Source organism: Dendronephthya gigantea, unplaced genomic scaffold (assembly GCF_004324835.1).
Source record: "Dendronephthya gigantea isolate DGI-Jeju-01 unplaced genomic scaffold, DenGig_1.0 000039F, whole genome shotgun sequence".
Lineage (NCBI taxonomy): Eukaryota > Metazoa > Cnidaria > Anthozoa > Malacalcyonacea > Nephtheidae > Dendronephthya > Dendronephthya gigantea.
Genome location: NW_021163049.1, coordinates 1,480,290 through 1,505,069, shown reverse-complemented (window position 1 = coordinate 1,505,069; position 24,780 = coordinate 1,480,290). Strand labels below are relative to the sequence as shown.

Sequence of the window (24,780 nt, the reverse complement as noted above, 5' to 3'; positions counted from 1 at the left end):
TAACTTCCGAGTATGTTTCCTATTGAAACTGAGCAGCTGCTTCCACATTTTTGGCAAATCCCAAAGATTTGCGTTAACGACTCTTCACAAATAATTATCTTTAGCTGATTCTCAATAGGCTTCTCGTTGGACAAAAGAATACGTTTTTCATTTTGTTCTGATTCTTCTTTCGTGAATTCTTTTTCAATTCGACTTTCTTCATCCGATAAGTTGTCAAATTCCGGACAGTAAGTCTCGTCCGAACTTTCATCACAATCGAATTCGCCCGGTTCTTCTGGTGGTGGTTCAGGGATCTCAGCGTGTGCTGTGCAAGATTCACTTGTTTTCGAGGAATCAACATGTTGACTTGTTTGACACTCATTAATTGTGACACTACATTCTTCAATACCATTGTCAGGTGGCTCAGTTTGAGAACCAGTTGAAGCTTTTTTAGGAAATTGCACTAGTAGATTTGACAACGAATTAACAGTAAGTAGTGTCTGTGTACCTTTTGTTGCTGTTGATAACATAGACTTCTTTGTCTGAGTAGCTTCACTCTTTCTAAAATATTCCACTGCGATGGTTTGGCAACTTGTAGTCCTGATGTTGCTACAATCAGCATTTAAAGTTTCTGATTCATCTGATTGTTCAGTAACAGTACCGATCGTGTTGTCGTCGTTGACGATTTCGTTTTCATTAGGCGGTAATTTGGATTTTGTAATCAACTCTTGAACTTCCTACGAAAGAAGAATGTTCAAAACCTGTATAAATTTGTAACGTTTTAACTGTGGAGTGTTAAATCTGCGTCTTCCTTACGTTAATGTTCTTCAAAAATCATAACCCATTATATTATCACCACCACATAACATTTTACTGTACTCACTTTTCGCCGTGCTAGAACTCCTGTTTGTCTCCTCTTCGATTGTCTGCAGTCATTACGAACCATATCAAGCGGCTTATTTTTCGTGGGTACTGCGTCAGGTTTGAGCAATAGTTTTCGCCTTTCTTGAAAATTTAATGTCGTTAAAAACTGAGGAGAATGCGAAGGAACGTAAGCATCTTCGCTGAAATGCAGCGAACACAAACCCGAATACTGAGATGGCACGAAGCATTTTCGCTTGCAAAAATCGACCCATATCTTGTTTCTTTTTTTCTCGGTTTCGTTGATTATTTTAGGAAACGAAAAAAAGTGTATTTTTTTCTCGGGATTTCTTTTACTACTGCTATTACAGCCGTAAACTGGACAATACATCGCGAAAACAACACAAAGACAGCAGAATTCGTAATTTGCCGCAAAAAGCAAGCCCTGTTGTGACGTCACGCCGTAGGGAACTTGCATAAATTAGCATAAAAAAAAATAACAAGATGGCGACGATGACCTTGAAATTTTATTTCAACAATTGCCTATTTCGGAGTATTGAACGACACAGTTATGGAGATTTCGCTATTTTCTTTCATACTAAGAGGTAATCTAATAATTCAATCTAAAAAAAAATATGTTGCCATTTCCCTTTAAGGTTTATTTATAAAATATATCTGTGAATGCACAGCACTGAACAGTCACAGCTTCCACTTGTTTGGAAACTCAGTTGAAGCAGGTTTTACCAGGTTTGAAAAGAATTATTTTAGCGCGTGTGGAAGAAGTATTTTAGTGCGTGTCCTCACTAGCTGATGTGCCGCGAGATCGCAAGCAAGCCTACAACCTTAACCAAAAAGTTGCCGCGGGAAGGTCGAATGTCAAGACAGCACAGCGCCATGAATTTTATGACTTGTTAGAACTTGTCAACGAAGGAACTTTCGTGGGAGATTTTTCCATGGCAAAGTCAGAATCAAGCAAGACGCAACCCCGATCTTTCCAAGCTACAGACTTTCAACTTAGACAATTTTTTCGTTACTTTAACATCTTTTCAGCACAAGATGTTTGTCCACAAGCAATCAGGGACACATCAAGTTATTGTTGGTCCATCCATACTGCATATGACCAAAGAATTCGAAGACTACCACTTCCTCGCTAGTCAGCTTAAGATTCGTTGTGAAAAGTTTGAATCACTAACAGCGTTTGGATCAGACGGTGAAATTAACATTGCAAACGCGTTTGTTTGCAAACTGCCGCATGCTATCCATCTTCGATGTAAGATTCACCTTTCAGATAACATAGAGAGAAAGCTTGTATCCTTGTCGTTTGATAAAAATGCTCAACGAAAGATTGTCAACACTATTTTTGGACAGCGGACCGATGACAAGTTCGTTATGGCACTTGCTGATGCAAAAACACCAGAAGAGTTTGACAAAATGCTGGAAGACCTTGAACCCAAGTGTAAGGAAGTGGAGATCAGCCAACATCCAGGGAATCCTGAATTCTTTGCCTGTTTCAAAGATCATCTTGCTACGGTGATGAAAGAAAATGTTATTGCACGTGTCCGACAAAGTGCTGGTCTCGGATCCCCTCCCGAATTCTACACCCAAAATGCATCAGAATGCGTCAACAGCGTGGTAAAAAGAAATGCTGGAGGGAAGAAAGAGTGGTCGCATTTCTGTCTTTCTCTCGAAGATACGGCCAAAAGTCAACAAGAAGAATTACAAAAGGCTGTCTACGGCATGGGTGAATATCGTCTAAGCAAAGATTTTCAACACTTAGCGAAAAAACTGAATCAGTGGGTTGAAATGAGTGCCGCGCAACGCAACACGCACATGAAACGGTGTTTTGTTGCGGATCTAGATACCATCGGTAAAGCAGATGATGCTATTGTTCATTCAGTTCTGTCCGAAGATACTCGTGGTAAATTATCGATTGGTTATGACGAATGCTCCATTTCGACTTTGTCCCGCACAAATCTGAGAAAAATCTGGTCTTCTGCTTCGCTGATACTGAGCCAAGTCCAGGGTGTGTTTCATGTTCCATGGGACAAGTCGGGAACCCAGCGACTGGTGTTCGATGGTGAAAATTGCCCTCCATGCCCAGTGCAGGTAAAGGATGCTGGAATAATACATTGTTCCTGTCCAAAGTTCAAGTCGGCAAAGATTTGCTCCCACTCTTTAGCAGTTGCTGAAGACGAATTTTGTTTACGAGAGTTTTTAGCTGTGGTCTGTAAGAATAGAAAGGAACCCGATCCATATGCATTAGTAGAGGGGAATTTGCCAAAGTCATCTGGAAAGAAACCAAGTTCAACCAAAAGAAAAGGAAAATCCAACGAAAAGAGGGTTCCATTGATGGAAATTCAACCTGACCCATCAACACAGCAACAAACAAAATCTGTCCATAATGAATCACTTGCAGTTTCTGCTCTTTTATCGCTTTCAAATGCCACTCGGTTGCACCATGACGACGATACTTTTGGTCTAAAGCATTTGGAAGGCACACAAGTAAGGATGTGCTATGGTTGTGGCCAAGCCGTTCGGATCCCACCAGCTGTTCCAGCACCTCCCCATGATGTATGTATAGTGAAGAAAGAGTTCAGGTCCTACAGGGTGTAGTGTATATGCCTTGTCCTTGATACGGATTGATACGGATTGATCTAGTCTTCATAAAAATGTTTTATTCTCTGTTTTACTCTATCTTACAGCATCATCCGGCAAGCCAACAACTGCTGCTAATTACGCATGCATATTTATACCTTACACCTAATTAAATATTCAATATATATATATCACACAGGGCACCACATGGTTCGTTAAAAGTATCCAACGTACCTCAGAACTGTCATTATCATTTAAAACGGTCATGTGTTGAAAGGAAACATCCAGAGTTTTTGCCTTCTGCCTTAAAGGTTCCTGCCTTGCTGCAGCCTAAAATGAATACTTTTCACCAGGACTGGATAAGGAAGGAATTTGGCATAATGTTGCTAATTTAAATACTGTTTATGGCATTGCAGTCACCACTATGAACCATATATGTAACAGCTAGGAATTGTCTACTCACATTCAGAGGCATACAAATATTTGACAACTTCAATTCACATTTGTTCGATTTGAGTTAAAGTTAGTTCTTATTCGATAAACGACTATACCAATTTGGAGACTTGTGCGTAGGTTATTAGAATTTAATCAATGCAATGGTTGGTATCAAATTAATTCATAATGTCAGGTGTCATCTTGGTTGATTCTACAAAATTTACATCAGCTATTAAAGAAAACAGAGTTGATTTACTTTTTCTTTGTTTGTCAATAAATTGAAAGTGCCTGTCCAAAGTACAGCAACAATGGCAAATATTATTTGTGCACATGTTTTGAAAAGTCAACCAAGATGGTGGCAGCAGCTAGATGATTTCCCTTATTAAGAATTAGTAGCGCTTTGCATCATGGTTATTGTAGTATCATTGATAGTCAAGCCACCTTATTTTTTCGCCGACCTGTGCAACAGCATTTGAGAAAGTAAGGCCAGGTGTATATGCGATGACCAACAGCACAATCTTTACAAAAACATTCAATATTGTCATTCGAGGCTATCTGAATGTCAGTGATACTACCAACATGATGCATTAAAGTGCTACGAATTCTTAAAGGGCAGTCGTCTGTTGCAAAGTAGTGGACATACAGAATTGCCGTACTGTATGCATCAAAATCATAGAATGATGTTTTACATTTTTGCTTGTTAATTAATACTTTTGTGATAATATCTTTGTTCTCATTCATGGTCCTGTCCTTTAAAACTCTCTTACACTATGATGATATCAAATTTTTGTGACCCTCACCTCTGTCCATTTTATTCATGACCCTTCCCTTTAAGGCTCAACCTGTTTTCCCCTTAGGTTGCCTCCCCTTACCTCCCCTTGCTAATTCCTGGCAGGCCCCTAACAATGTAGTTTTGGTAAACTAAAGGTCTAATATGTAATATATCTCACTACATTAACATTATCCAATTTCAGTTGACAGTTTCATCTGAAGAAGTTTTATATTTTATAATTTAGATATTAAAGACACATAATTAAAAAAAATTATTATATGTTTCGGTCGTTTCGTTGGTTTCGGTCGTTTCGTTCCGGTTGTTTCGTTGGTTTCGGTCGTTTCGTTTCGATCGTTTCGTTTTGACGTTTCGGGTTTTAGTACATGCCGTTTAAGAAAACCATGTTTAACCAAAGACCAAGTGCTTAGTGGTGCTTTGCTCAGTCGCCTATTTGCTCCTCCCGTCAAACAACTTTGGAAGAACATTTTAAGTGATAAATACTTTAAGAGTGAGTGTCCGTAAATCTCGAGAACTGGGCGACAAATTGGAAAATTCGAAATTCCTTTTATTTTACCCATAGTATCCACTGAGTGAGCTATTTTGAAAAATATAGTTCAAAAGTCGCAGCTCCTCTTATTTTTCGTGAAATTACCTAAACATGATTTTGGGACTTTTAAGTCAATTTTCATCAGTCAAAATACAGGATTTTAAAGAGTTTGTGACGGCTAACCTTCAAACATATTACGACCATTTTTTAGTATAATCTAAGACCATCTCTATATTTTATCTTAGCAGCAAAATCTTTTTTTATTCCAAAATCTTTCTTGACATTTAAAGCTAGCTAATATATGGTGTTTACGGTTCACAACAGAAAGGCATATTTTTGTATATTTCAATGTGTTCAACTGGACCGTGGTACATGACAAATTACAACGAAAATAAGACTAACTTGCAAAGTAGCCATCTGTTTATAACATATTAAAAAATCTCTGGCGGCAAGCAAAACCCGCACCAGTGAGAAGTCAAAATGTTGATGCTATTTTTAGATTTTGCCTGACAACACGTTTGTACATTACAACGGTAATTACAGTGACAGTTTTGTCGCATTTCATTAACAAAAGAACGCGGAATAACGAAAACAACGCTATTAATTTTTAAGACAAACTTTAAAAGAGTACATTAGAGATCTGAGTGATGAATGCGTTTTTTAAGTTCATGCAAGGGAGTATTTTATCTGAAATCAGTCGATAATAGAGGCCAGCTAGTACAAATGCGTCACATTAAACCAGTCAATCTATAATTTTTTCAACGAAACTAAAATTGGCAATTCGCAAAACCAATTTTAATTTAGCAACCAGTTTTAATTTGTTTATTTACTATGCTGGGGGGATGAAGATGTCTTCAAAAAGGGGTATATTTTTTCGGGGCCCTGTTGGAGTTATCGCAATATTTTCGACAATCCCCTCCAAAAGATACTTCAAAATTTAAATGCCGCCCAGAAATCAGAACCCAAGGACCAAGGAGTTGAGGTATTTTTATGCTCAGCATTAAAATAAGAGTAGTTGGCAAGGACACACTTTTCTTCCACAGTCAGAAGGGCAGTTGAGAAATTTGTTTAGGTTAGTGACTTCATTACAGGCGCCACGCCATGGTTAGTCAGAAACAGCGTTTTCAGAGTCTCATATACACACCTTTTAGTAGGGTCATGATAAATTATCATGATGAGGCCCCGCCTCACCAAAACATTGAAATATTTATATTCCCCTTCTGTATATACAGAAAACTTTCAGAGCCCCCCTCCCCTTAATGCCTGAAAATATTTTGGTGCCCCCTTAACATCTTCATACCCCCTCGGTATGAGTGTTCCCTAAACAATAAAACTCTTTTGCATTTAAATTTTACTAATGCGACGCTATTTTGCTTTAAGACATCGTACGTTGAAACTATATCATTGTTTGGAGCGCTAACTTGATTCGTCAAGTTTTTGGCAAATATAACTAAATTTGTGACTTACTGGTTAAGGGTATAGTCTATAGAAATGTACAGTACAGTTTTCGTTTATTTGTAGCAGTCAGCCAGTGTTACAGGAGCATCCTGAAACAGCACTTTCTAGGAGCTTGATGTAAGGTAATTTTGTGCTCTTCTTCTTGCCAGACATTTCTGGAACATCGAGGTTAAGTTCTTCGCATAGGCGTTGAAGCATATCCATCTTCAATTTTTTCAGAGTACTACTTTTCACCATATCACATACATTATATTGATCAAAAACGATAGGGTGTTGTAGTTGTAACGATGACAAAACTTTGTTTCTCATTTCATGAAAATTATCCTCTTCTACAGCAGCCACAGCATCTGCTTCCGTTATAGTGATCTTTTGCGTCGGACCTTGGCAGCCATGCGAGAAAAGAATGAGGAAACTTGTTCAACAGAAAGAAACTCCGTGACACCGAATAGCCGGTGACCATCCCCGCGCGCATGCCTCATTTCTTTCGATACAACGTCCGCTTTCATTTTCCGTCCTGTCTCTTGGCCGATGTTGAACTTAGAGGTTAGGTAGCTTTTTTGCTTTTCGTTGAAACGATAACTTTTTGTCGATTCTTTAAGTGCCCACCCCTCCTGGGCAACAGGATAGGAATCGGCAACGACAGTGCTGCAAGAAGTGCTTATGGATGGAATCGCACAAACATCTTCCTTTAAAAGGGATGCATATTTTTCTTTTGCAACATCCAACATGGTCTGCTTTTCAAGAATGCTGGTGCAGGATTCCAAAGAAAGATGTTTTTCTAGTGCAGAAGATCTCTGGAAAACACGAGTGCATCCTTCTTGAGGACAAGAGTAGATTGGTGATTCACTATCTTCTGCCTCCTCTTCTTGTACGGCCTTTTCGAATTCAGTAGTCGCAGGTTGCTGTTTTCGCTTTGTGTTTTCGGCTGTTGATTTAACGAGTTTAAAATTTCCAGATGAAAACCCGACAGTGATCCAATTAAAGGTTATATCTACAACAATAAGATAGAATATAATTACTCTACGAACAGATGTGTTCTGACTTTGGTGCCCTAAAAATTAACGGTGGCTGCATAATACAATTTTCTCCCTCTATGAAAGGCATTCACTTTATACGGCAATTTGTCGTACGACTAATGCGAAATTAAAGATAATTGTAGTGGCTTTAATAGATTTTTGTCGGATGATACCTTGACATTTGCCCAAACTAACTTTTTCGCCCATACTTTTTAGTATCCACCATGTCTATTGCCACACCCATTACCCCAGGGAATGTGTTAAAAAAGCATACACGGTTACCTTGGATCTTCGATAAACTTATTCTTTTTCCTTTTCCAACATCATAAGCTCGCCATGTAACAATATTTCTTCCTTTGAACTCAAAGTTGTTCAGTTTACTTATTCCAGGGATTTTTTCTAGCTGAGCGACGAAAGAATCATCGATGCACGGTACTACAGCCACTCTTACTCCCTCGACACCACCATGTGATAACAGGGCATTTTTCATTTCTTCAGCATTTGTAACGTCGTTACCCTCGTTTACAAACAATCTGATATGGCACTTGCAAGTAGCGGCAAGACGGTCAGCTGACCCTTTCCCCTTGGGGATCGCTGAAATCAATCCTTGAAATCTTTATTCCTGTTGTCTTGGCGATGTGATGGCATGCAAGAATTGTGCTGGCTGAGTGATAACATCCGGCATTGTCTTGGCGGAAAAATGCTCTCTTCAATTTCGGATTCTCGGTTTCCAAGGTCTTTAGGACATGCTGCATGATTAACACAATGGCAGCACTGTCCTGGCTACAAGATTCAATGATATGAATGAAGCCTTGAGACTCTAATTGGCCATTCGATTTTCGAAAAACGACAGAGATGTGCCAGGAGATTCCCTTTTTCCGAACCAATCTGATTGTGACTCGCGGTATTGACGGGGAAGGAACTTCATTGCCCAGTCATTCACTATGTACACTGTCTTCTCGTCTTTTAGGAGATTAATCACGTCTAGTCTGGCTTGGTCTTGTCGAACGCTCCGAAGTTGATGGCCTTTCCACAAGTTGATGGCTCTCACTGCAGATGTGAATAGATACAGGGTTTCGTCTCTTTCTTCCTCCGAGGAAAAAGTGCACTCGTCGATTGCTTGTTCTATGTTCTTTAGCGAAGTCAAGACTTTCACACTGCTTGCACCTTTCGTCATGTTTATGTTTGCACTTGTATTTGAAATCTTTATCTGTGATGTCGCTTAACGCGTACATATAGCAATGGTCAGGGACACGAGCGTTGTCACTGACGTGCACCTTAAAATAGAACGCAAAAATGAGAACTGAAACATGGCACATAAAACAAATGCCCGACAATGTACTCTACTGTACTGTACTGTAAAGTGCCTACTGCATTCAGGAAAAATTACATTGAGATATAATATTAATATTAATCTAATAAATTTCATACCAGGTTTGTAAAATATATAAATACGAAGAACATATTTAATGATTTTGCCTTGTTTAATTGATTTGTTACCTTGTAATCTCCTTTTAGATAAAGCTTTCCCACTTTCAAAGCCTCTTGCATTTCTGTTGCCCAATTTTCGCCCTCTTTCTTTAAAGGTGAGATAGTCAGCACAACGGTGCCCAAGTCATCAAAAGACCGCCCTCCTTGAGCAGCAAAGTTGTCCAGACCTTGAAGAGATTTACGATGGGTTGCACTACATTCGTCTAGTACTCTTAACATTGTGCTCTTACTGAAAGATTGAAAATAGTTTTCTTTGCAGTACTGAGAGTATTGGTTCACAATTCTTTGAGGTATCATGGTACGGATGATGTTCGGTACTTTAATTGTTTTACCTGAGGACATCTTCAATTCTTTTTCGCCAAACGGCAAGTCTTGCACTAAATGGGGGCTTGTTATAAAACTCAGAAAATGGTCAAGCTGTTGCTGACATATACGAAGACGAGGCGATGTCTTTAACGGAACTGGAGCGCACCTTCCATACTGAAGTCGATGAAGATTAGCCATAGTAAAACGGTAGTGTGTAAGACCAGGAATATATTCTGAAATGACATTAAAATTAGCCACATCGGACATGGTAGATAAGACTTGGCGCCGAGTATCCCAGCTATCTGCCGTTTTATACGCTTCGGCTAAGGCTTCTAAATATGCTTTTTCTGCTGGCTGATGGCTTAATCCAAATGCTTTGTTCATCCTTCCGGAAGTTTGAAGCCCTTTCCAAAGATGTGGGGCATTAGTGGATGAAATATCATTTAACACTGACGAGACAATTTCACATGTTTTTTGGATGTATCGTTCTTGTGTGCGCTCTGATGTCTGGTCCCAATCTGACATTGTCTTTTCAAAGGATGAATATTACAGGCTTCCAAATATTCATTTAGCTTTGTTTTTCTAGCAACCAATGAAGAAGAAACATCGGTGACGTCACAAGATGATGATGTAGAACTTGCAGTGTCTGGAGAGAAGATGCTCCACCTGGTCTCGTTAAGTACAAGTTTATCCATTTCTTCAACAAGTTCATCTGACGTACCAGTATTACTGTCTCCCTAATAAAGAATAGAAGCTGTTAAAATGTAGTGCATGGATCATGGCTCGTGATAAAGTTAAAATTGTTTCTTATTACCGGCTGTTCTGCGTTAATCTGCGGCAGAGGTGTTGATAATTCTAAGCAGTTACTTGATTCGTCGTCAGTTGACACTAAATTACTAGTTCTCCATTCTGTTGCCAGATGAGCTAAATGTTCTTTACAGCTCTTGCATATCCCTAAAACAAGAAAAAAGTTAACGTATACACTATAATGTATACTGCATATCCTGTAAAATAAAGGCATTGCTGCGAAAAGTTTAGTAAGTAAATTCTTCATTCTACAAAAAAACGTAGAAACTCAGTTAAAAGCAAAACCTGCACTACTTGTGCATGCATAGTAAAATATCCTCATACTTCTCTCACGTTTCCTGCCGACCTTATACGCAGGAAATAGCTAGATGTATACTGAATAAATTAACCTCGTACCTGTTCCCACCGGAATAAGTATCTTGGTCTTGTTAAAAATAAAAGATGATAATAAAGTTGTCAGTCCACATTGAGCTTTGACGGATAAAGATTTATGTGCTGCAAGGTCATTTTGAATTGAGCATCTGGTCTTGTTGCACCTCCAGCGAATGCCATACAAATCTCGATGTAAAGGACACATTTCAAAAATTCCTAAAGAAGACCGATACGTTTTAGTTACAATCTTTAAAATTTGCAAACAGTAAGTCAACAAAGTCAAAGGATGAAAAATAAATATAAAATTCGGTGAGGTTACCTGCACGAGCAAGAAGTAACATTGATTCACTTCCAGACAGGCCACAATCGTTACTAATTTTATATTGTGAGCAATGGTTTAAAATGTCCTTATTACAATCCTTGATTGTTACGCATTCTACAATAGAAGGATTGTACGAACTAGGTCCACACTGACCGCCAACTAGTGTTGCATAGGAACACGATGCCATCCTACAGTTTCCTTCTTGTTTGCATGTTAGATTGTTAGATATTATTTCTTCAAGTCCAAAAGTATGTCATAATGTAATTGTTTACAAAGTTAAAGATTAAAATGTCTGGTATGCTATAATCGTTCGCACACTCAGATTGCCCAAAGCAACTTCTAAATTTTAAAATTTTAAGTTTTCCCCTTTTCTGCTTTTGTTAATTTCGTTTGCATCAACAAAATTATTCTGGACCGGGTTGATTATTGTGCACGATATTTAACTGGCACATCCGTTTATATATTTTATATATTTGTATACCTTCCACGCATATAGTGAATATAGGGACAATTAATGTCTTGTTTGTGCTTCTATTTCGCTTGATTTCTAGTTTTACTGTCATTTATACAAGTCTTTGCTTGTCGTTTGTGATTAATTGTTCTTTATTAAAGTATTTAATATATGAATTGTTATTTATTGTATAGAATATACTCAAGGAATTTACTAAATAATAACGGTGTTATATAGTGACGCATTTGTGTCATAATTGATTGATCTTTGATAAAACACCTCTTTAATTTGATTTAAAAACATTTTCATCACTTAAAACAATAATGTACTATTTTTAACTTTCTCCAACAGTAATATTGTTGTTGTATTCTTTACTCTGCGCTGCATCTTTGAAATGCGACAAATTTGTCACATTGTCACTGCATGTAATTACCGGTGTAATGTACAATTATGATGCACCGACATCTAAAAATAGCATCAACATTTTGACTTCTCACTGTTGCGGGTTTTGCTTGCCGCCAGAGATTTTTTAATATGTTATAAACAGAAGGCTACTTTGCAAGTTAGTCTTATTTTCATTGCAATTTGTCATGTACCACGGTTCATTTGGGCACATTGAAATTGACAAAAAATGGCCTTTCTGTTGTGAGCCGTAAACACCATATACTTGCTACTTTTAAATGTCAAGAAAGACTTCGTAATCAAAAAAGATTTTGCTAGTAAAACAAAATATAGAGATGTACTTCGATTATATTTAAAAAAACGGCCGTAATACATTTAAAAGGTGGCCGTCACGAATGCTTCAAAATCTTGTATTTTGACCGATGAAAATTGACTTAAGGGCCCCAAAATCATGTTTAAGTAATTTCTCGAAAAATAAAAGAAGCTGCGACTTTTGAACTACATTTTTTTAAATAGCTCACCCAGTGGATACTATAGGTAAAATAAATGGAATTTCGAATTTTCCAATTTGTCGTCCGATTCTCGAGATTTACGGACACTCGCTCTTAAATACCTGGTATACCATTTTTCTATCCTAAATATAAATATATATTCTTCTATTTTCAAAATGGCAATCTTTGCCATTGACATTGTCAGATCTGCAGTGCATTTAGCTTCTACTGGAGTGAAAAAATCTTGAAACAGTGCTCACAGGAAGTTAGTTGAACCAGTGGTGTAACTCACTGAGGGCTTAGACTGGGCAGCCCAAGTGGGCCCTTTGTCCAGAGTGTATTATACTAGAAATAGGTTTGCAGAATATGTACGGTTATTAGGGTACAGTATGGTTATGGACCAGGGGCCCCCAGGTGTGGTGTTACACCACAAGTTGAACTTTGTTTTTTTTACAATGTAGGGTGATGAGAATGGTGATGATAGTGACAAAGGAGGATATGCTGATGGTTTGTGTAAATTAAGTGAAATATATGCTAACAAACAACAATTAGAACTTCTTTCAGCCATCAATGCCTTAAATGGTTGTATTGAGGAAGCGGCACAGCTATTATTAGAAGTTGATGAACCTATTAATAGCTCTTTAGGAAACATTCCATCATCTTCGTCATGTACTGATGTTCTCAGTATTAATACCCATCCATCAACCTCTCTAACTTCTGTCTTTAATTCAGACAATGATCTCTTCCTCATGTGTCACAAAGAATCACCACAAAATATTCTTAAGAATTTTGCTAGCGTTATTGATACTGATGATGATTTGTGGCTAGAGGTGAACAGGGAGGATTGTGGTGTGTATGCTTGGCATTCTATAAGCTTGCTCTTAAGCATCCCAGTAGGCTAAAAAAATCTCTGTGTGAAGTTTGTTGGTAGTGGTGAATTAGGCTTTGATGCTGGTGCTTTACGTAATGAGTTTTTTACTTTATGTTTTAACGAGGTTATTAAAAGATTGTTTGAAGGAGATACAGCCTTGACTCCAAGAAGGGGCATTGGTTGTCAGTCTGTTCAGTTTGAGGTTGTCGGGGAAATGATAGTACTCTCTGTCTTGCAAGGTGGCCCTGGTTTTCTGTTACTAGCCAAATGGGTAGTAGATTACATTCTAGGTGAAGATCCTTCTAATTTGCCAATTTTGACGGAGTTTATATCATTGAGTGAAATGACATTTACTCTTTTAGAATTGATTAATGCACTGAGGCAAACACTCCTGAGGCATTGAACAATGTCTTGGAAACTAATCCAAAATCATCCTCTTTCTGGGAGGTCATAAATGCATGTGAATGGTCAAGTACTGAAGTAATTAATATTGACAACAAGGGGTGCTTGGTTCATGAGTTGATATATAATGGGGTAGTAAGACGCAGAAAGGATCAACTTGATTCATTGTGCAAAGGTTTGGAGTCTTTGGGATTTCTTCGTATGCTAAAAATACACCACATGTTGCTTTTCACATTCTCTCCTACCAAAATCTTGAACCCAAACCAGATGTGTTCACTTCATTTCTTAAGAGCAACCCATGCTCAAATGCTGAAAGGCAATCATACCAATCGCTTTTAGATTATATCATATCATCTGATTGTGTAAAGTCAGGGGAATTTCCAAGGGGCAAACTGTACTCTTTTGAAATTTTCAACTGGTTTATGGAGCATTGCACCAATGAAGAGAAACATGTCTATTAATGTGAAATTCCTTGAAGATGATGACGATAATAAGTTGCCCAAGGCTGGTGCATGTACAAATATCCTGTACCTGCCTACAGTCCACTCATCAAAAGCAGCTTTGAACAGAAATATGGATGTGGCATTGAAATTTGGACATTCTGGATTTACTGAACACTGAAATTGATTAATGAAAGAAAAATGTTTTCATTAACACTTTTATAGGAAGTACTGTTGAGAAGTGTTTCACTGACTTTATGTTAATTGTGTTAGTTTAATAAATAAATAGTTGTTAATTTAAAAGATGAACCTGCACACATATAGGAAGAGAAAAAGTTAATCTCACATTTCTCCAGTAAGAAAATTAAGCTCATAGAATATGTCCTAGTTGCCAGGATGAGTTTCGAACTGGAAATTGTTAACACTGATGGCAATAAACATTAAAAATCTACTTTTGCAAATGCTTGTGGAGGCAAAATAAATCAAGTTCATTTACAGGATCCAACATTTGGCATTCTTCCAGGAAGTAAAAAATATTTTGGAAGTGGTGCACAACCACCCTTTTCACCTCTACCCATAAGCGCTCGATACGTTGATTATGCACTGATCGCCCGGTAATCATACTGCCCCTATTAATATCTTTCATTTGAAGCATATATCGAGCAACCTCAACATTTTCTGTGCCAAAATCAGACCGCACCCTTGATGGATGACCATGAGTAGTAATAGCTCCTTGAAACAGTTCAAGAACTGTCTGGGCTTTATTGTTAGTGCTACAATGCATATAAACAATTAATCGGCTATAACCATCTATCCCACCATGGATGACAAGCCACCATCTGATCATTTTGTGATTCCCGTCAATGTGCCTATTAAATGTATATTGTGGAATCATTGAAACGTTTTGCCTAATTTATCGCATGCATGTTTTAGGCCTAACTTACCATAGCAAGTTTGGTCCAGGAACGCTATAACGCCTTCTCACGATGCTTACTGTTCTTTTTAACGCTCTACTTACAGGGTCTACTATGTTAATTGCATCTCTCATATGCTTGCGTTGCATGTGTATACCACGAGCTCGGCAGGCGCTTAAAACGTAACTCTCTCCAGCATTGGGAAGAATCCCTAAAATTTATCTGATTGCCGCACACAAATCGTCATCCGATATATCTGAATAAGTACAACCAGGACCATATCTAGAAGACGTCAACATTCCTAATTCTATCCTCCTTCGGTTAATGGTTCTTTCACTGACTCCCAAAGACAAGGCTACATCTTTCCACAACTTGTAAATGTCAAAGAAACGTTCAAGTTCTTTTCTCGTAATTTGTAACCTAAGTCTACCCCAGGTTCCTTCCGTAGGAAGATCAACAGGAAACCGAAGTACAACTTCTTCGTTACAGAATCAATTACTATGTGTTGAAATGACAGTCTCGAACCTACTGTAAATAGCATATACTTCAACAAAAAGATTGTTGAAATTAGTGATTAATTCACCATCGCTTTGAATCTCTTCAAAACGATGGCACAAGACGTATAGTACATTTAAAAAATCGTCAATCCGCCTATGCCAAAACTCTATGGCATTTAAATTTCCACTAAACAGTTGTCGCTTGGCTTGTTCTATTTTGTTTGGTAGATGATAAATAAACTGCTCAACATCAACTTCGGAATTCATGTCTTCTTTGTGTCGTTTGACTCGTCCGGGGACTCCGGTCGTCCCTGTAAGCGAAGTACTTCATGTAGGAAATGCTAATGTTTGTCATCGTGACGCGCGGTGATTTACTCGTTCCCAGGGTAGACCTTATAAACGTGAAACAAATCAGACCATAAAAATGTAAAACAATTTAAACTGTTATGAAGTAAAACAGACCCTATTCGTGAAGAAAATGCCATGGCATATAAATGAGACAATATTTCTAAATAAACATGAATTATTGAAAAGAGTGACACCATATATTATAAAATGACATCATATAGAATGTTTTAGACTTTTGTCCACCATGGAGCCTCATATAATTTTGTAGACAATGTCTCAAATACTGTCAGTATGTAATTTATCTTTCGGCTTTGGAAATTCTTGTTGTAATGTGCGAGTCGGTTGGAATGAAACACAAACTTTTTCCCAGTGTAATGTTCTTGTAATTTTCTCGGTAACACCCTTAATATATGGTAACATAACATAACTAGATGACTCTGTCGAGTTTCGTGCTGCATTCTCACGCACCACATTCTCATGTCGATATTGCCTATTGTCACAGCTTTTAATGAATTCTAAAGGATAACCGTTGTCTTTTAGGACCTTTATAACATGTTTCCTCTCTTTAAGTTTTCCCTGGTTGGATTAGGAGACTTTTTCCACCCTATTGAGTAAGGTATTTACTAAAGATTGTTTATGTTGTGAAGGGTGATTGGATGTGTAATCCAGGTATTTGTCTTTATGCATCTTTTTTTGGTAAACATCTACTCTAATTTGACCATTTTGTCTAATTGTCACAGTGTCCAAAAATGGCAGTCTATTATTCTCTTCCACTTCAAGCGTGAACTGGATTTCATTATCTATTGAATTTAAATGCTCATAGAACTCTTCTATATGCTTGTGTTTTAGTCAGGCATGACTATCATCAACATACCTGAACCACCAAGGGGGTGGGTGGGTGTCAGTTGTTGAAGCAGTTTCTTCTATATCTTCCATAACGAGATTAGCTGTAGTAGCACTAATTGGCGATCCCATTGCACATCCAGATGTTTGCTGATAATATTCATTCTTGTACGTAAAATAGCTATTCTTCAATACAAACTCTAAACGTTTTAGAATATTAGAGACTGATATTTGAGTTCTAGTTGATAATTCTCGATCAGTTTCAAGTTTGTCCTTAGTTATCTTTAGAGTTGAATTAACAGGGATTGATGTAAACAACGATATGACATCAAATGAGACCATGATTTTGTCAGTTGAGATAAACTTGTCTTTCACACGTTCACTAAAGTCAGTGCTATTATGCACACTATATCTCCCTTTAATCAGAGGTGATAAAATAATTACTAAGTGTTTTGAAAGATTGTATGTTGGAAACGAAATCGAGCTGGTGATGGGACAAAGCGGTATATCCAGCTTATGGATCTTGGGTAGACTATAAAACATTGCCAGTGACACGCCTGAACTATGTAAATAGGCGTAAAGTTCCTGGTTAATCTGTGATAAACTGTTGTCATTAAACCATCTTTCGGATTTAATACCTTGTAGGAGTTTTAGATCTTGTTCTACCTTACTAGTAGGGTTTCTACGCTTGTCTGTAATTCTTAAGTAGGTCTTTTTATCAAGTAATAAATCAGAATTTTTTTATCATAATCCTTAGTATTCATAACAACAATTGCTTTCCCTTTGTCAGCTGGAACAATAGTAATTTCTTTATCTTTCTTCAAATTTCGTAAAGGCATAGTTCCGACCGTTTTTAAGTATCTGCATTTCCTGTGTATTGAGTTGTCTTGTAGATATATCAATTACCCACCTCGATTTGTATATGTTGATATGCTTTGGTATTTGTGGTTACACTTAACAAATTAAGTTTTTGTTCATGCCTAGACTTAATAGTAGCTTTCTTTTTCTCTGAGTTATGTTTAATGACATTGGTCTTCCAAATGTTCTGGCGACAAAATATTTGATTAAATGTTTAAATTGTTTTGATACTCATCCTGTTTTTGCTTGATTTTGTAATGACCATGATGAATGCAAAGTCTTAGGAAACTCCAACCTGCTTTTGACATTATATGGAATTGGTGGCATAAATCGAAGACTTTTCAATAATATCTTGGCGTTCTTTAACTCGTGATTGAATGACAAATGCTCTTTCTGTTTGACAATGCTATAGGATTTCCTCTCAAGGTCTCTTGCGATCGTCTTAGCACCCGAACCATATTGTAAATTTATAAGACGAAAAATGCTGACATTGCAGCTAGGATTCATATTTATATAAAAGATTAAAAATTCTTGTCACTAGCTATATAAAAACGTAATCACGTTTATAAAAGTTCTGTAAGACGTTTTGATCAGAAACCTCCAATCTTCGTCAGTTGATAATTAAAAACTGACAGGCTAATAACAGTCCTCTATGTAATTCGTTAGCTGATTAAGATGCATTAGAGAGTTATAAATATCCGGAATTTCTACATGGTCATTGCCAGAATGTTTGTCAACTTTGGAATACCATGCCTCAAGGAACAATCATTGATGATAATTTTTTTCCGTACTATTTTGGCATTCATAAAATCCATACTATGGTCATACTTCTCTACGTGTTGAGCTATCTTAGAATTCTTGTCATTATGTTCAACAGCTCTTTTATGTTCCTTTATTCTTGTTTTTAACGCTTGGTTGGTTTGACCATAATAAAAAAAAAAATGAATAGAACACCTAATTTTGTAGACAATGTCTCTTGTACTGTCAGTATTTAATTTATCTTTCGGCTTTGGAAATTCTTGTTGTAACATGCGAGAGAAAGTTAGTGTTTCATTCCAACAGACTCAGCGTGAAACTCGAGAAACCAAGCGAACGGTTTTTAAATACATCTTTAAATACATCTACATTTACATCTTAAATCCATCAGAGTCTAATTTACATGATGGATAGAATCTATAAATTCTTTAGGAGATATTTGCTAGCGTGACCGCATGTGCTAGTAAGTTCGTTCCTTTTGTTAAGTGAGCATAAGTTTGTTTTGCAAAAAATGTGATATTTCTCTAAGAGGCATAAGTTGCAACGCTTTATAGCGCTTGAATAAGGAGCGGCTTGTGCGATGATCTTCTGTGTTACTTTGATTCTCTGTCATCCTTCAGGGACCAGATAAACTTGCTAAGCTCGGTTGCATTCTGTTTCTCCTTGTGCCTAAATGACGCTGTCTTGACGGTTGCTTGATAGATTATGTTCCTTGTTAGGCATTCCCGTTTAAAGGGCAGTTAGCTCTGGATCTGCAGTTACAGGTTTTTTGCTCTTCTGGTGTAGGGTTGTTTTTTCGCAACACTAAGTTGTTATGGGCGCTGATCTTTTTCTCCAGGCTTGGCATACAAGAGTAACTGATTTTAAGTGTTGCGGTTGAAGATTTTTCTTAGTGGATGTTTCTTTCCAAAGGCTGAGTTCATGATGTTTATGAACTTTTTTCCTATATCTGTGGCTACATACTTGCTGTAAGGTGGGTTGAACCATGTAATGTTTCTGCATCGCTCTCCTTTTTTCTTGTTTTGTCTGTGTCTATCTGTGCAGAAGTGTAGTTGGTAATTGTGCCCGTTATCATTGAGTGCGTTTTGATAAGTTGGCACTGCTTGGTCGAACGACGCTTTTTCTGACGATATTTCATTCAGCCGTCTGTTAATGCTAAGGGGTATGTTTTTAATGATTATCAGCGGGTGGTTACTCTCGCTGTGGACGTACAGAGGCATTTTGTTAGGCTTTGTGTAGGGGCTGTAGGAGCTGTTGCGCAGATCTAGCGTCACATCAAGGAAGTTAACAGAAAACACTGCTTCTTAATGGTTTCTATTTTCCGGGAGGTCTTGCAGAATGCACCCAGCCCATTGTCTCTGTATAGACCTATGTTCCGTCTGATTTTGTCAGGGAGCTGGCATAACAGGTATGTCCCATCGAACAGATTTGATGATTCCTTTTTTGCCCATGCAGACTTGTCCTCGAAGAGCAGTGATTGTTTGGCCTCCATGATGATGTTTCTATCCCTTAGATCTATATGGGTGTGGGTGGCAGCAAAATCCAAAGCTTTATTAAGTAATTCTGTTGAAATTGATGGATAGAGGTTAACAATGTGAAACGATATAAATGAATGCTTCTCTTTCTTCTGAATGTTGTTGAACCAGTCAAGCGTTGCTTTTGTGTTCTTCCATTAGTTGACACCAGTGGCACTGATTATGGCTTTCTTTATGTTGTCAAGGATTCGCTTACTGATTTTGCCGATTTTGTTGGGTTTATTAATCGACATGTAGGGCTGTTTGTGAAGTTCTCTTTATGCATGCTAGTGATTCAATTCTATCTTCTAGGTCGAACTAGTGTGCGATCGGGCTGGCTTTTTTGTTGATCTGGCTTAGGACGTCCATGGGGGCTTTCTTGTACTCTTTTTCGATGTTCTTCTTGAGAAGAGCTCTGTATTCCGTGGGCGGTAGCTTGTCAGCCAGCACAAGGGTATCGTTAGTTGCTTTTATAGACTCTTCGTGTTTGCACAATGTAGAAAGGAATTTACTTGGGGAGGGTTTTCTGAACTCAATGTTTTGCACCATGTCGGTCATCATATTGGTCATCATTGTCGGTCATTGCACCATGTCGGTCATTATTGCTCCTCGCCTACCCGCAAGTTGAGCACTCTTGCTTTTGTATATCAACATGGAGAAGATAAACTTTGGATGCTCCACAAAGAATATTTTACTACTAAGAAACAAAAAAACATGAAGAGACTGATTGAAATGACCTATAAGCTTCTTAAGAGAATGCCCTGGCGAGCTTTTCATTTCCTCAATCCACCAGATTCAAGCAGCAATGAGCAACATAGAGAGACCTTTGGCTTCCATTCAACAAAGTCTTTACCACAGATACCCGAACTTCAACAATTCGAGCTTATGATGACCGACATGGTGCAAAACATTGAGTTCAGAAAGCCCTCCCCAAGTAAATTCCTTTCTACATTGTGCAAACACGAAGAGTCTATAAAAACAACTAACGATACCCTTGTGCCGGCTGACAAGCTACCGCCCACGGAATACAGAGCTCTTCTCAAAAAGAACATTGAAAAAGAGTACAAGAAAGCCCCCATGGACGCCCTAAGCCAGATCAACAAAAAAGCCAGCTCGATTGCACACCAGCTCGACCTAGAAGATAGAATTGAATCACTAGCATGCATAAAGAGAACTTCACAAAGAGCCCTACATGTCGATTAATAAACCCAACGAAATCGGCAAAATCAGTAAACGAATCCTTGACGACATAAACAAAGCCATAATCAGTGCCACTGGTGTCAACCAATGGAAGAACACAAAAGCAACGCTTGACTGGTTCAACAACATTCAGAAGAAAGACAAGCATTCATTTATATCGTCTGACATTGTTAACTTCTATCCATCAATTTCAACAGAATTACTCAATAAAGTTTTGGATTTTGCTGCCACCCAAACCCATATAGATCTAAGGGACAGAAACATCATCATGGAGGCCAAACAATCACTGCTCTTCGAGGACAAGTCTGCATGGGCAAAAAAGGAATCATCAAATCTGTTCGATGGGACATACCTGTTATGCCAGCTCCCTGACAAAATCAGAAGGAACATAGGTCTATACAGAGACAATGGGCTGGGTGCATTCTGCAAGACCTCCCGGAAAATAGAAACCATTAAGAAGCAGTGTTTTTCGTTAACTTCCTTGATGTGACGCTAGATCTGCGCTACAGCTCCTACAGCCCCTACACAAAGCCTAACAAAATGCCTCTGTACGTCCACAGCGAGAGTAACCACCCGCCGATAATCATTAAAAACATACCCCTTAGCATTAACAGACGGCTGAATGAAATATCGTCAGACAAAGCGTCGTTCGACCAAGCAGTGCCAACTTATCAAAACGCACTCAATGATAACGGGCACAATTACCAACTACACTTCTACACAGATAGACACAGACACAACAAGAAAAAAAGAGAGCGATGCAGAAACATTACATGGGTCAACCCACCTTATAGCAAGTATGTAGCCACAGATATAGGAAAAAAGTTCATAAACATCGTGAACACAGCCTTTGGAAAGAAACATCCCCTAAGAAAAATCTTCAACCGCAACACTTAAAATCAGTTACTCTTGTATGCCAAGCCTGGAGAAAAAGATCAGCGCCCGTAACAACTTAGTGTTGCAGAAACAACCTTACACCAGAGAGCAAAACCCTGCTAGCAAATATCTTTTAAGGAACTTATAGATTCTATCTATCATGTAAATTAGACTCTGATGGATTTAAGACGTGCTTTTTAATTAATAATAAATTCTTATATACAGCTGATGAGACGGAGCTTGTTCCTTCCAAACAGCGCTGTAGTAATTATGCAACCTTAGTTTTCTGTCTTTATCGCAATTATATTATAGCTCTATATACATATATACTATATATATATATATATATATATATATATATATTATAAAATTTGAAATGAATTGGAGATTAGAACCTAAAAATTGTTCATTAAAAATTTAAAGCACTACAGTTCTGTTTCGAGAGGTGCTTAGTGCTTTAAATTTTTAATGAACAATTTTTAGGTTTTAATCTCCAATTCATTTCAAATTTTAACCCAGCTCCACTTTAGTGTAGAGCACTATACGGCTGAAGGAGAAAACCAAATTATATATATATATATATATATATATATATATATATATATATAAATATATATATTCAGCTCCTCCTCTGCAGCCTTGATTGCCTGTTTTTTTTAAGCAATGCTTTCAATGAAAAGGATAAACTTCGTTGTGAGGAACTATGTCTGGATTGTATACTTCGATGTGAAGTCTCTCCTTCACCAAATTCAGAACTAAAGGCATTATTCAGTTGCTCCGACAGTTCTGAGTCTGGCGAAGGAAAGACTTCACGTCAAAGTATACAATCCGACGTAGTTCCTTACAACGAAGTTCAAGATTGTACGACCTCACCTTGGTTATGCCACACACACTTGGGCTCCCCAAACAATCAAACTTATTAAACGAGTAGAACAAGTCCAATGTTTGCGTCCAAATATATATTAAACCTTCCACACAATTATCAGATGAACTAGAAGTACCGGCTTAGGTTAGGTGCAGGTTAGCGATAGTAGTAGATGTGATTTTTTTGGGGGGGGAGAAATTATTATATTTTGGTATTACAAAAAATGACATCACATCCTGTTTACGCAAGAAATCAGGCTCTACGGACGTGGTACCGTAACATTGACTGTCCAGATTGTTCAAAAAATGAGATTGGTGTGAGAAAGGGAAGTGTGCTGGTTCACGTTTGCATGTCATGTGACCTGTTTTAAAGATATTAATTTATTTGAATCATATGGTGGCCCATAGGGGACATGCAATATCAAATATTCATTGCTGCAATGTTTTGTTTAAGACTGATTTTATATATTGTTCTTCAATTTACCTTTATACATCCTTTTTGTAATTTGATATGTCGCCTCATAACCTCGTTGCTGCAATTTTATATATATTGTTGCTGCAATTTTATATATCGTTGCTGCAATTTTATATATATATTGTTGCTGCAATTTTATATATATCGTTGCTGCAATTTTATATATTGTTGCTGCAATTTTATATTTTGTTGCTGCAATTTTATATATATCATTGCTGCAATTTTATATACCGCTGCTGCAATTTTATATTTCGCTGCTGCAATTTTATATACCGACCGCTGCTGCAATTTTATTATTTAACTATAATGTGCTTAAATGAAGTATACACATGCAATGAATTATTTATAATTCGAGTTGAAAGGAGTATTCAAATTTCAGAATAGTTTTAAGCATTGGGAATTTTGGAATTTCTCACTTCCCACCCCTCTCCTGGTTCCTTTTATCATCAGCAAAAAGAATATATCAGTAAATCTGCTTTATGAATCCAATGATTGAATAAAGCGATCCTACTTTTTCGTGGGGATTTTTATGTGTATTTAATTATTCGGTTACTGATTCGCTTACTAGTACTTTATATTTATATTGAATTTTATTCATGTTCTGTTCCACCTGTGGTACTGAGTGTTTAGAAGGTTCGTATTACTGCCATTTGTGTGGTAAAAGCCTTGAAAACGAACGTCATTCCCTTTTGATTGCTGAAGAAGTCTATCAACGAAATGAAGACGCCTTCATAATTCACTATGTCAACTGTGGTTATCCATACGCTACTATAGTTCAGTTGCTAAAGAAGGGGGGTATGCATGCACATTCAAACTCTAAAACAAAGGTTGAAAGACCTAGGCTTGTCAAGAAGAGGAAATGATATTGATATAAATCTGTTAAGAACAGTTATAACTGAAGAAATGAACGGTGCAGGAAGACTTTCTGGTTACCGAAGTATCTGGCACGCCCTGAGACTAAGACATGAAATACATGTACCACGCCAGCTGGTGGCACGCCTTATGAAGGAGATCGACCCAGAAGCGGTTGAAGAGAGACGGTCACCAAGATTAACTCGACGGCAGTATACTTCTCTTGGATCAAATTTCTGCTGGCATATTCATGGTTTGTTCACACACTCCTCCCTCTTTACAATCATTTAGACCCCTAAGAAAGGACTTCAGTTACACACCTTAGAAATACTGTCAACAGAATAGATGGTATTAAAATTTCTCTTTGTAATGACTCATTTTGCACAGAAGGGTAAATTAAAAATATTTCTATCATTATGTTATAAAATAAACTATGTGCTTTTCATTAACAGTAGTTTAAATTTCGACTTAATTATTTCCACTAGGGTATGATAAATTGAAACCATATGGTTCCCCATACATGGATTCATTTGCGGAAATAGTAAGAAAATACTATGGCTTGAGGTTGTTAAAAGCAATAATGACCCTAGAATTCCAGCACAACTGTTTTTGGACACAGTTACCGAAATAAAAGGTTGTCCAATGGTTGTGAGGTCAGACTGTGGCATCGAGAATGGTATTGTAGCAGCTATGCAATGCCATTTCCGTTCAACTGGAACAGATCAATTTTCTGGTGAGAAATCACATATTTATGGTTCCTCTCAT

At 37.6% G+C, this 24,780-nt stretch overlaps 1 protein-coding gene across 1 annotated transcript; it reads left to right on the top strand.

Moving 5' to 3' along the window:
* The first annotated feature begins 1,865 nt into the window (after positions 1 to 1,865).
* On the top strand, positions 1,866 to 4,901 carry LOC114526581. The gene is made up of 2 exons (XM_028548181.1): positions 1,866 to 3,447; positions 3,636 to 4,901. Exons 1-2 carry the CDS (start codon positions 1,897 to 1,899, stop codon positions 3,828 to 3,830), a joined length of 1,746 nt encoding a protein of 581 aa, XP_028403982.1. The 5' UTR covers positions 1,866 to 1,896; the 3' UTR covers positions 3,831 to 4,901.
* Positions 4,902 to 24,780: the final 19,879 nt, after the last annotated feature.

What these genes read in the sequence shown, in the direction of transcription:
- LOC114526581 (XM_028548181.1), top strand. Translation starts at nt 1,897, where the DNA reads ATGTTTGTCCACAAGCAATCAGGGACACATCAAGTTATTGTTGGTCCA. An exon ending in AAGAGTTCAGGTCCTACAGG is followed by an intron (nt 3,448 to 3,635) that starts GTGTAGTGTATA and finishes ATATCACACAGG; the next exon opens with GCACCACATGGTTCGTTAAA.